We start from the raw sequence: 12,449 nt of genomic DNA on the forward strand, positions 1-12,449 counted from the left end.
AGGCCTGTTCTTCATCTTTGTGAATGTATTTGAAAAGCATATTCGTTTAAAGTGTGTTCTCCACCACACTGGCTCTCACTTCATCAAAGATGGCGGTTGCCAAGGAGATAGTAAGAAAGTGTGCAAATTTCTCAAGGGCTGGATTCAGTTGGTGGGCTGCAATAAGGGAACGCCAACTCTCCAGCTCCCACCGGGGCATAAAACAGAGCAGAGGAACGGAAACGTGAATGCTGTGAGTCCCTTTTGAAGTGGCCCACCTTTTCAGGGAGCGTTTTTTACCGTGTTATTGTGTCAAGAGTTTCATAGTTTCCCTCACAAGAGCAGATTCTGTGTGTCTGCCACATCAAAGCCGGCTGGCTGTGGGGCATCCCTCTGGATCTGTGTTTTGTAGATTTCTGCCAGTCTGATCGACTGGGACGTCTTCAATGGCTTGGGACTTTGCAATATCTTTGCAGTTTTCCTTTTGAAGTCTGGAGCTCTCAAAGGTGATGCATTTTTTATTGCTGGAATTGAGAATCTTTGCTGCTGAGGTTTGAAACTAGTTGATGCCACTAAATTGATACTACCTTGTCAAGAGCCAGCATGTAACATACAGTAATACTGTTTCTAATGGTTGTTGTGGAATATTGCACAATTTTTCACCTACTAATTAAAATCACTGTAGACAGCACACGCTTTATATTATAGACAGAGCTGGGTAGTAACTGATTACATGTAATCTGGATTATGTAATCAGATTCCAAAAATGTACTTGTAATTAGATTCAATTACATTTTAAAATACTTGTAATCAGACTACAGTTACTTTTATGATTACATATTATTCACACAATAGCAATAAATTGTTCATAATTGATTGATTCCCCCTAATTCCTCTTTTTTATCTTTTAAATGTTCCTTTCTAAAATAGTCTACAGTGTGTGTGTGTTCACTGCTGTGTCTGTGCACTTTGGATGGGTTAAAAGCAGAGCACGAATTCCGAGTATGGGTCACCATACTTGGCTGTATGTCACGTCACTTTCACTTTCAAAGACTAAGTAAAATGTTGTTTACAAAAAAATTGAATATGTGTCATTGAACATACAACAACTTCTGAATGGTCCTCCTTCATCAGATTTTTAATGCAGTCATTCATTAACTTGAAGTACCCCTGGGTTAATTTTCACATGACGTGCAGGTAAACAAATAGAAATTTGTTATTTAAAAAAAAAGAAGATTTTTTACATTTTTTAAAATTATTTAATTAATTAATTAATTTATTTATTTTTGTTTTACATTTTTATGATTTAATTAATTATTAGCTTTTCATTAAATGCACGAACCCCCTGCAGTTCTTTCCCAGTTTGGGAAACCTTGACGTTAATGTTCAATGCACTTCATGTTGTTAATAACGACAAATGGAATATATTTTCTTACTCTTTGTGTTTTTTATCAATATGGTAGAAGATTATCTTATTAAATCAATGTGATACACGAGTTAGTTTAAAGTAATCTAAAAGTAATAAAAAAATAGTCTGATTATATTACTTAAAATGTGTAATGTAATGGATTACATTACTAACTACAATTTTTGCCATTTAATTTGGGATTAGTAATGGACAATTTGTAAGTAACTGAATATAGAAGCCTGTTTCTGCCACATATTAAAAAAATAAAAATGTTTATCTCAAAATTTTTACTCACAAATCTGAGTTTACTTTTGACTGGTCTTTTTTTTTTTCTCAGAATACCTCTGTCTTAAAGGAATAATCCACCATAAAATGGAAGTATTATTTACTCAATCTCATGTCACTCTCAACGATGTCCATAATATTTTACTTTTTTTGCATTACACAAAAAAAGTAATCTAGTACAATGTGGTGGGTCCACATCATTTGCATTATTTGGTAAAGATTCTTCTAGATATCTCTTTTTGTGTTCTGTGAATGAAACATAGTAACATGAGCTTTGAACCACTTGATGGTGATTGTCATTTTTTCAAACCATTAAGATTTAACTATAAGTAAGCCATTTTAGGTTCTCCTGAAAAGAGCAAACACTGTGGTGCTATCAAAACATTACAGTAGTTTTTATGCATCCCAACCAGCCATTGTGTCTAGAAAGCAACCATCCTACACAAAACTCTTATGAGATTCACGCTGAAATAAGACAATCATCTTGGGCAAAACTGTTATTTGAAATAAGTTAAAGCTAATCAACACATCAAAAACAAAACCAAAAAACAACCAACAACAATAACACTACACTAACACAACACTAACACATTCCATGACCCAACAAACTCCAATTGTTCAGTCTGCGAAAACAAGCGACGACTAACACTAACAGGCGCCAACAGGGGTAACACATTGGTCCGAAAAAAACCACAAACTTTTCTGTAGCCACTGGTCGGCGTCTGTCGGTGCAATGTGAAATAGGCTTTACACAACCAGAAGCATAAACTTTGAAAATCATTAATTTTGCAATTCCATTTGGAGCCACTAGTGGCACAGAAATGATACGCTTCACCTTTAACTGTGTGGACCTACATAACGAGGCTAGTTGCTAAAATAATCTTCATGGCGTGGGGACACAGATGGCAGCAGTAGCGAGCTACAGACCTCCTGCTCTTGTCAGATGAGAGGAGGAAGAGAAGGAGAGAGATTATGTACTTTATGTGTGTCAGCTCCACTGAGTTTTGAACAGGATGGAAGTATTCCCTCCAGACCCCAGTAAAAGATAACACTCCTTCATGTCACCGTAATAATTGGTGTTGGGAAGCTGGCACACTGTACTGCTCCTCCTCTGAGGAATCATTCTGCGGCTCTATTGCAAACAAACCAGTTGGAATGCTTTTAAACTGGGGACTGTGGTGACTCTGCCTTCATATGGGCAGTCATGCATAATAGTTTGACAGTTAAGAGAAGTACTTGTCACTATAAAGTTTAATTTTTCCCATGTGAATGATATATGGGAGAACATTTGAACCTGACAATCCATATTTAGAGATGACAGATGTGTTCTGAGACTATAATAGGCCTTTTGAAAGCTTTAGCTAAGCATGCTTAATTGCAAACCAAAGTAAATATTCCAAATAAAGATTTTCAAACCAAAAAAAAAGAAAGAATTTTCAACATTGTTGCAAAAAAAGTGGCAAGGTGTTGCTGTGTAGTTGCTAGAATGTTCTGGCAGTGTTAGTTAAAGTTACTTTTAAAAGTAATGCATCACAATATTGCATTACGCCAAGTAACTACTCCATAAGAAAAGTAACTAATTTGCATTACTTAGTTACTTTTTATGGAAAGAAACAAGAAGCAAGAATGCATAAGAAGCCAAAGTTTTAAAACTTTGAACTTAACTTTAATGAAGGGAAGCAGAATAATAACACTCAAATAAAAAAAATATATAACTCAAATATATGCAAATAAGGCAGTTTTTGCATTAACTAAATCTATTTAGGCTATAAAATTTCTATTCGTTGTTGAAATATAATAATTTACACAATGGCTGTCATGACTTTAAACATACATTAAAACAATTTAGACACCACTAATACTTTAAGTAAAATATAACAAATATATAAACTAATATTTAGCGAAATGCTCTTCTCTAGACTTACAGGCTGTGGACACAAATAATGACTTGACTAAGGTAAATTTATACCTTGAAACACTGATTGAGTGATTACATGAGACATGAGATGATCATTCATATTTATTTCATGTTATAACTAGTAGTAAAGAGGAAGGGATGATCGCGTTCACTCACGTTCTGTGCTGCCGTTTGAACTGAGGCACCTACAGCAATCTGTCACACCATATCAATGTGCACCAAAAAGGCATTTATAGTGTGAATTTCCTGAAAAAAGTGGCATAATTTGTTTCTTATAGAAAGTAACAATATATAAAACTGAAAGTTTCAAATTATCATGTCATTTGCACTGCTTCAGGAGAGTGGGTAGAAGCTGAAGGGGTGATTTGTTTGTTTCTGACCTCTGATTGGTGGAGAATCGCTGCAGAATCATGGGTAATGTAGTCTTTCAGCTGTTCAGCTGTTAAACAGCAAACTAAGTTGAAATATTGTTGGCTGATGGCTACATACACAAAAGCATATAGTGTATATTTACAACCTTATAGCTTACAGTAGTTGTGTTTCAGTGGATTATATTTCACTATGAGAAAAATGAATGGGAATTTTTCTTCTGTAATCAGACTGTTGTACTCTATAGCATATATAGCTATACAGTTGCTTGCTTGTTCTGCATAGTTGCAATGAGTTCGCTTACTGGCCAAGTCAAAATTGCTTTAACAATTAAGTATGTCCAATAGTAATGGTTATACTTTCTTTAGCAAACAGAACTGGCTAATATATGTATTAAAACCTTCCTCACATCTTCCTCATGTTGGTTCCATCACGTTCATCAGTTCCCTCTGTACTAGCACACGTTAGATGGTGACCACATGCTGTTTCTCTGTAACCAGGCAGACTTATGGCCCGTGCTACTTTGTTTAATGAGTTTCCGTGGTAACACTCACCAAGGCACTGGCAAGTGCATGGGGCTGATTATAAACACAGATCTGTTGTGAACGGTGGACGTTGGTCTAATTAGTGGTGTTTGCTAAGGCAAGCGTCACTTTTAGCATTGTTCATACTGAGGAATAGCGATCTGAACAAAGTCCTAACACTTTAGTGTAACTGGTACATTTGTTTTATGTATATGAAATGACTTCTCACACATAACAACAACCCAGAAAGTCAACAATACAATAAACACATCAAAGATATAATAATATTGTTTGAGGAATATCAAAACAGTGCTGCCTTGTAAGCATTGTAAAACGAAATTAGTCTATGAAATATATTCAGTGCAGCTTGGTCATTACTTTAATTTTGCTCATTATCAGGCCAAGATTAATCTGTTTACCAACCATAGAGGAGATTCCCATATGAATTTGAAAACTATTTAGTTACATTTTAGGACTAGATGGTACTATCCCATATTACAATTACACCAGCCTGAGATAAGTGGGAAAAAAAGTAGTGCATCTTGAGTGGTAGCACCAGGAGTAGAGGGGAGAGGGTATAGAGGGAAAGAGGTCTCATCTTTATTGGGGTCATCAGGTGGGCACCCGCCTTTCTTTGGTGTCTAGATGATATCAGCCCACTACACATCCAGAGGGCTCATCTGCACCACTTGGCGTCCCAGTTGTGCCCCTCTCTGCTTTCACCTCTGGTGTTATGGGGCCAGATGGATTCCTTCCTCCTAATCCAGAGCCATCGACTCGCTTGTTCAGCAGCACTAGAAAGGGCTTTGACAGCTTGCCGTTGGAATTGGCCTCAGATTCCTAGTTCTTTTAGCAGTTTAATGACAGATCTCCCCACGAAGCCCCTGCAGCCAACTTCAACTGGACAAACTTTTGTTTTCCAGCCATGTTGCTTTGCATCAACTGCCAGCTCAGAATACTTAAGGCTCTTGCATTCATAGGCCTCCTCCATCGTATCCTCCCAAGGCACAGTGAGTTCTGTGATGTACACAGTATGTAATTAAGAGGACCACAACACAAGGTCTGGTCTAAGGTAGGTAACTTAAATTTCAGCCGGGAAGCAGAGCCTTTGATTTAAGTCGACAGAGAGGTTCACTGGTGAAGGCAAGACGTCATAAGTTGCTTGTAAAAGGAAGCTGATTTGGAATGCTTCCATGCCCCACAGCTCCTTCCTAGAGAGTTTACGCCTCTCCACTCCTTCCCATCTCATTCACTGCCCTTGCTTTACCTGTGAGATTGCTTTCACATCTCATTGCTTGCTCCTACCGGCGCACCTCTTCAACCACCAATTTTCGACACTGAAATGGGGTTGCATTGTGCCAGAATGGTCTACTCTCTCCAAGTCCAAAACCTCCTCTCCCTTGTTGTCCATGACCAATGATGTCTCGATGCCTCAGAGATGACTTAGCCTGTTGTACCGCACTTCCAGTTTTAAGGGTCAGAGCTACTTGAGCTACACATGGGTCTTGGGATACCAGCCTTAATATTATTTCCAGCCTTATAAATATTATTACACACATGAAGGTGAAAGCAACACGTTAATTAGTGTCGCTATATTGTACAGTCACACGTGTCTCTGTACACCTCAGATTAATAAAAGGCAACCCCCTGTGTCTACATGTCTGTTTGCAGTACCTGCATGAGAATGGTATAGTGCACAGAGACCTGAAACCTGAGAACCTGCTGTACGCCACCTCAGCGCCAGATGCTCCGCTCAAAATAGGTAAGGCTGGCTTTTCATTCGCCTGATAGGGGAACAGCAGTATAGCTAAACTTCTCTTGTTTGCAAATTAATCTCCAAACAAGCAACATGATCCTGTTGTAGATATAGATGATCATTCACTTTCAACTTTAAAGGAAGGATTATTGGTGCTTGTTCATAGAGTTTTTTATTTATCATTTATTTGTATATGAACTATGAAATATGAACTGCTCTCCACACATCATGAGATTCACCTCATAGACCTCATAGCCATATCTGGGGACCAGTATATCATAGAGACTTGAGCAAACCCCTGGCAACCACCCAGAACACCCCATCGGCTGCTTAGCGATGCTCTACTATGTGTTAGCAAGGTTTGCTTTTGCAAGAGCCATTTCAGAAAATGTTATACTGATTTTCTTTGGTGTGATTTATCTTTACAGCAGATTTTGGTCTGTCAAAAATTGTAGACGATCAGGTAACAATGAAGACTGTGTGTGGGACTCCAGGCTATTGTGGTGACATCATCAAAAAGAATATTACATAAAATATTTAGTAACATCACAGCATCAGCGCAGCATATTACCATCAATTTCTTTTTACTGCATTAGTGCAGCAGAGCGTCGCCTCCCCCTTTATTCTTTTCTTCTGATGTTCTGTCTTCGTTCTCTCCCTCAGCTCCTGAGATTTTGCGGGGATGTGCCTATGGCCCTGAGGTTGACATGTGGTCTGTGGGAGTTATCACGTACATTTTGTGAGTGACACAACATACTTGTCTAAAGTAATTCTTTCACACAAATGCTGTGCTTAGTCATTCAATCTCTCTGTTGTATCAGTCGCTGGTTTTGTCTCAGATCAGCCTCACTGGTGAAAAGCGTGAAGCACGTTTTGAACTTCTGGGTGTAATTTCATCCATTTGTAAGGGACTTACTGGAATTTAAGTAGTTATTCACTGAAAAATTGAACATTTTCAAACAATAGATGATAATAATCAGCATATTAGAATGAAATCTAAAGCATTATGTGACACTAAAGAATGAAGTAATGGGTATTAAAAATTCATTTCTGATATCACGGAAATAAATTGCATTTTAAAATATATTCAAAAAGAAAATAATTCTTTAAAATTGTAGTTCAGTGCCACTTTGTAGAGGTGAAGCTGATGTTAAAACTCGCACTGTTTTTTTGTTTCTATTCTCTGTACAGGTTATGTGGTTTTGAGCCCTTTTTTGATGACAGAGGAGACCAGTACATGTTTAAACGCATCCTGAACTGTGAATATGAATTTGTCTCCCCCTGGTGGGACAATGTGTCTCTCAATGCCAAGGACCTTGTGAGTAAATCTCAATATATATAAACTCACTAATAACCCTCATGAAATCCCTAAGTATAAAAACATAACACACACACACACAAACACACACACACACACACACACACACACACACACACACACACACACACACAAACACACACACACACACACACTTACATATGTGGTTTACAGGGACTCTGCATTGGCATAATAGTTTTATACAGTACTATACAAACTGTATTTTCTAACCCCTTACACTTACCCTACCCCTAAATCTACCCCTTACACAAAAAATTCAGCATTTTTAGATTTTCAGAAATAGCAGGACAAAAAACAGGAAGTGTCCTCATCATGTTTATGTTGTAGTAACCATGATGCTATATATTAGATTAGATTCAACTTTATTGTCATTGCACATGTGAGGTACAAGGCAACGAAATGCAGTTAGCATTTAACCAGAAGTGCAATAAGCAGTAAGTACAGGATATACAGTGTTTACAATATGTTACAAATGTACAATAAATATACAAATATGGTAGTACTATGGACATAATTTAAATTTTAAATACTATCAGCACGATATACAGATAGGTGTACTATGAGCATACTACACAGATGGATTATGTAATAAGTGTATGTACACTATAAGCAGAAACTATGAACATCATTACACTAGTGCAATGGACAGTATAACGTGCATAGAAAATATTCCAGTGTGCAAACGGATTATTAAGTATTCTGGATGAACAGACAGTAGTGCAAGTAATAACAAGTGAACTGTTTTGTTTGTTTGTAAACCAGATATAGTGATGAGGAGTCTGTGTGTTTTGTGTGTGCGGGGGGGTTGTCAGAGGGCAGAGTTCAGTAAGGAGACAGCTGTAGGGAAAAAGCTGTTCCTGAATCTGCTGGTCCTTGTCCGGAGGCTCCTGAAGCGCCTCCCAGAGGGCAGGAGGTTAAACAGTTTATGGTTAGGGTGAGGGGAGTCCTTAAGAATGCTGCGAGCTCTACTTAGACAGCATTGTGTCCCTGTGATGGGTTGGGCGGTTTTCACTACCCTCTGCAGTGCCTTACGGTCAGCAACTGAGCATTTTCCATTCCAGACTGTGATACAACTGGTCAGGATGCTCTCGATCGCACACTGGTAAAAGTTCACCAGGATGGCTGATATGTACATCCTCATAAACCATATATACCAGAACACACACACACACACACACACACACACACACACACACACACACACACACACACAGAAAAAGAACATTTTGATGCATTTTAAGTCCTTTTAATATCTGCTGTACAGTATATTATGTTCTATACTTTAAAATAGTTCAAACGTTAAGCTCTAATTGGAGGTCTGCGTTCGCCACTGTATGAAAAACACTCACCTGTGAGAGCACATCAGTTCAATTCTATTTCAGTACACCAAGCCGCTACATTGCTTGGCAACAGTAAAACTGCCTACAGTTATGTTAATGAACTATATAACTTTGCGGAAGAATTATTTAGGCGCACACACATATATAAATTTCTGCTACATGTTTTGCCTAACAACACCCCTAAACCACAGTAAAATCAATATTACTTACAAAGAGAATATTGCTATATTAGACTTTAAGGGTTCTTCAAGGACTTTTAGGGTTCCAAAAAGAACCTTTCAGCAAACAGGCATTTTTGGTAATGGGAAGGTTCCATGGATGTTAAAGATTCTTCATGGAACCATAGATGCAAGTAAAGACACAATATTTTAATAATGAGAAAACCCAGCCTGTATTTAGCACTGACCACTTGTAATCACCAAAAACACATATTTATGAAAAAAAGAAAAAAGGAGGAAAGAACATTTCGCCAGTCAGAAACATCTCTGCCTGCCAGTCATTTTGCTCGTTCAGTAACCCTGATGTTGGGTTTCAAATCTATATTTGTAAGCTGAAAGTGTTACTGAAAGTGTTACTCATCTTTCTTGGCTTCACAGGTGAAGAAACTGATTGTCCAGGATCCAAAGAAACGGCTGACGACACAGCAGGCACTGCAGCACCCCTGGGTGACTGGAAAGGCTGTTAACTTCACCCATATGGACACGGCTCAGAAGAAACTCCTGGAGTTCAATGCTCGAAGAAAACTCAAGGTTTGAGGATTTTGGCTAAATTACACATTTTCATCAAGGTTTTAACCCTCAAAAGCCTACTGTATCATATTTGATACCCATATTTCTAAGGCCACTAAATGTTTAACATGATTGTCTGGGTCCAGTGCCCTGAGTATGTGCCCGGTAGCCCTGTGTGTTACTCTGGCCCGGTGTCTACATGTACATGTGTATTTTGTTGTGAAAAATGGTTACAGAATTTTATTAAGTAAATGTAAGAAATAATTAGTCAATAATATTACAAGATAACCACTTAATTTTTTGGAAAATTAAAGTTAAAATGTGAGGATCAAATATGATGTGCTTCTGAGGAACATTTATTTTTACATCTGTCAATCATTACTGTATTGCATATAGGTTTTGCCCCCCACAATAAGAACTAAGAGCTTTGGTCATAAAACTAAGAAGTATCATTTAAGACTTTTTGACAGGGGAGTGACAGCTTATACTTACCTGCATTTAATGTTAATAGTCTGCTACATTATAAATATCTTACTGATTTACATTACTAGCTTTTAGAATTTCATATTACTTTTTGGACATACAAATATTAGCAACTGCACAAAACTGAATATTTTTTTCTTAGTTTGGTGGGGTTTTTTTTCCTCAGTTATGAGCTCCATATTTTCCTTTATCATACTATATGAGTATATGTATATGTCAGGCTTTATATGGTTGACAATGATAAATTTATTCACAACTTAAACATGTATAAAAGCCTCAAAGCATTGCTCCTGGCAAAAAAAGGTTCCATAGACTTTAGACCATAAACCAGAATATCAGAAATATGTACATTTGACTGGGGCCAGAATAACCTATTAGCCACATAGAAACATATTAAAAAGGCTTAAAAAATTCAAACATAGTGCACAAGCAAGTATCACTCACACATCCTCAGAAATGTAAAAATTACGTTTTTTTTTTCAAGTTTGATGCTACTGGTGGCTTAGAATTTACACATCTCCTTAAAGGAATAGTTCACCCAAAAATGAACTTTGCTGAGTTTACTCACCCTCAGGCCATCCAAGATGTAGATGAGTTTCTTTCTTGAGTGGAACAGATTTTGAAAAATTAAGCATTATATAACTTGCTCACCAGTGGATACTGACAACGAGACAAAAGCTTCATGCATAATCCACATGACTCTAGTCCATCAATTAATGTCCTGTGAAATGAAAAGCTGCATGTTTCTAATGAACAAATTCATAATTAAGACTTTTCAAACTTAGCTTGGAGTCCTCTATCCACTATATTGCTTTCTTCAGTGAAATATACCCAGATCAAGCACTGTTGACAAGCAAAAATAGCCCAGAACAGTTTTAAACAAATATTTTGGTGGATTTTGATGGGAAAGGACAACAGGTGATTGACTTTTTTACTGGACGAAACATTATTATGGATTATGGAGTCGCATGTGTGCCAGAAACAATGTTTTAAAGTTGAAACGCCTTTATAATGGGTTTATTTCTCACAAACACGCAGCTCTTTTTCTTCTCAAGATATTAATTGATGTACTGGAGTCATTTGGATTACTTGTGGATTATTGTGATGTTTTTATCAGCTGTTTGGACTCTCATTCTGACGGCACCCATTCACTGTGGAGGATCCATTGGTGAGCAAGTGATGTAATGCAAATTTTTCTCCAAATCTGTTCTGATGGAGAAACTCAATTACAAATTTCTATTTTTGGTCGAACTGCTTGTTTAACATGAATTAAACCCAAACATTAACAAATAATAATCAATACAGCAAAATGTGCTTGAATATAAAAGTTACGAAATTCTAAACAATGCACACCCCTGTGTTTATGTTTCCGCAGGCAGCGGTCAAAGCGGTGGTAGCTTCATCTCGATTGGGCAGCGCAGGAAGCCACGGCAACCCGGACAGCAACAAAACCGACAGCAGCCCTTCCTCTATCAAAGAGAAGACAGCAGAGGATCAGCCAGGCACTGAACAGCCTCAAATTCAGAATGAAGGCTCTTAGATCTCCACAGAGCCTCACTGGAACTCAAACTTCTTCCCTTCAAGAAAGGAACCTTGCTTTTCGCAATTGGGCGTGGGGCTCATAAAGGACAGAACCGATGGGCTTTGTTTGGTTCTCCTGCATGCGGACTTATTTGTCTATAGAAACGTCCCACATTGTGACTCAGCCAGTTGCCATACCATGCCAACATTTGATAAGTCCGTAACTTGGGATTTTGTACAGTGAATGAACATCATTAGATGGTAATGAGAAGAACCAAATGTCTTCAGATGATCATTACATCTATGGCAGTTAATATTTATATTATCATGCTTTTTTTAGATAATTGCCAAATTATCATAGTACTTTCAAGGATATATTTAGCTTTTTAGCTGTATAAATCACATTTGTGCTGCTTTTTATTGAAATCATTTTATTCGTTAAGGTTTTTTACATAATATTTTTAAATGTTAAATAAAGAACCGTACACTAAAACAAAATTATACAAAATCAACAACTTAGAATTTAATTAAATTTTTATAATTAATTCAAAATTAACATTTAAAAAATTCTACTAAGCAAATCATCTTAAAATTAGACAATAAGCATATTGTACTTTGCTTAAATAGGGATATGCCGATTTCTTCTTTACTTTCATTTAAATCTGTGTTGAGAACATGATATTAGGCCTATCTGACACACACACACACACACACACACACACACACACACACACACAGATTGCAATGAAAAACACTCCCTTGTGCCAAAATGTTCTTCATTTTAAGCAGACTTTTTATC

At 37.2% G+C, this 12,449-nt stretch overlaps 1 protein-coding gene across 1 annotated transcript in view; it reads left to right on the forward strand.

The window, feature by feature from the left end:
- Window positions 1-11,736, forward strand: part of camk4 (calcium/calmodulin-dependent protein kinase IV) — a 32,528-nt gene extending 20,792 nt beyond the window's left edge. Inside the window, exons 7-12 of the mRNA XM_042724996.1 lie at window positions 6,155-6,245; window positions 6,668-6,742; window positions 6,903-6,978; window positions 7,431-7,557; window positions 9,515-9,667; window positions 11,505-11,736. Coding sequence (XP_042580930.1) covers window positions 6,155-6,245; window positions 6,668-6,742; window positions 6,903-6,978; window positions 7,431-7,557; window positions 9,515-9,667; window positions 11,505-11,669 — 687 coding nt within the window. The 3' untranslated portion in view covers window positions 11,670-11,736. The remainder of the gene's footprint in view (window positions 1-6,154; window positions 6,246-6,667; window positions 6,743-6,902; window positions 6,979-7,430; window positions 7,558-9,514; window positions 9,668-11,504) is intronic.
- The last annotated feature ends 713 nt before the right edge of the window (window positions 11,737-12,449 follow it).

The sequence above is a fragment of the Cyprinus carpio genome, chromosome B5, assembly GCF_018340385.1.
Source record: "Cyprinus carpio isolate SPL01 chromosome B5, ASM1834038v1, whole genome shotgun sequence".
In the NCBI taxonomy this organism is placed as follows: Eukaryota; Metazoa; Chordata; class Actinopteri; order Cypriniformes; family Cyprinidae; genus Cyprinus; species Cyprinus carpio.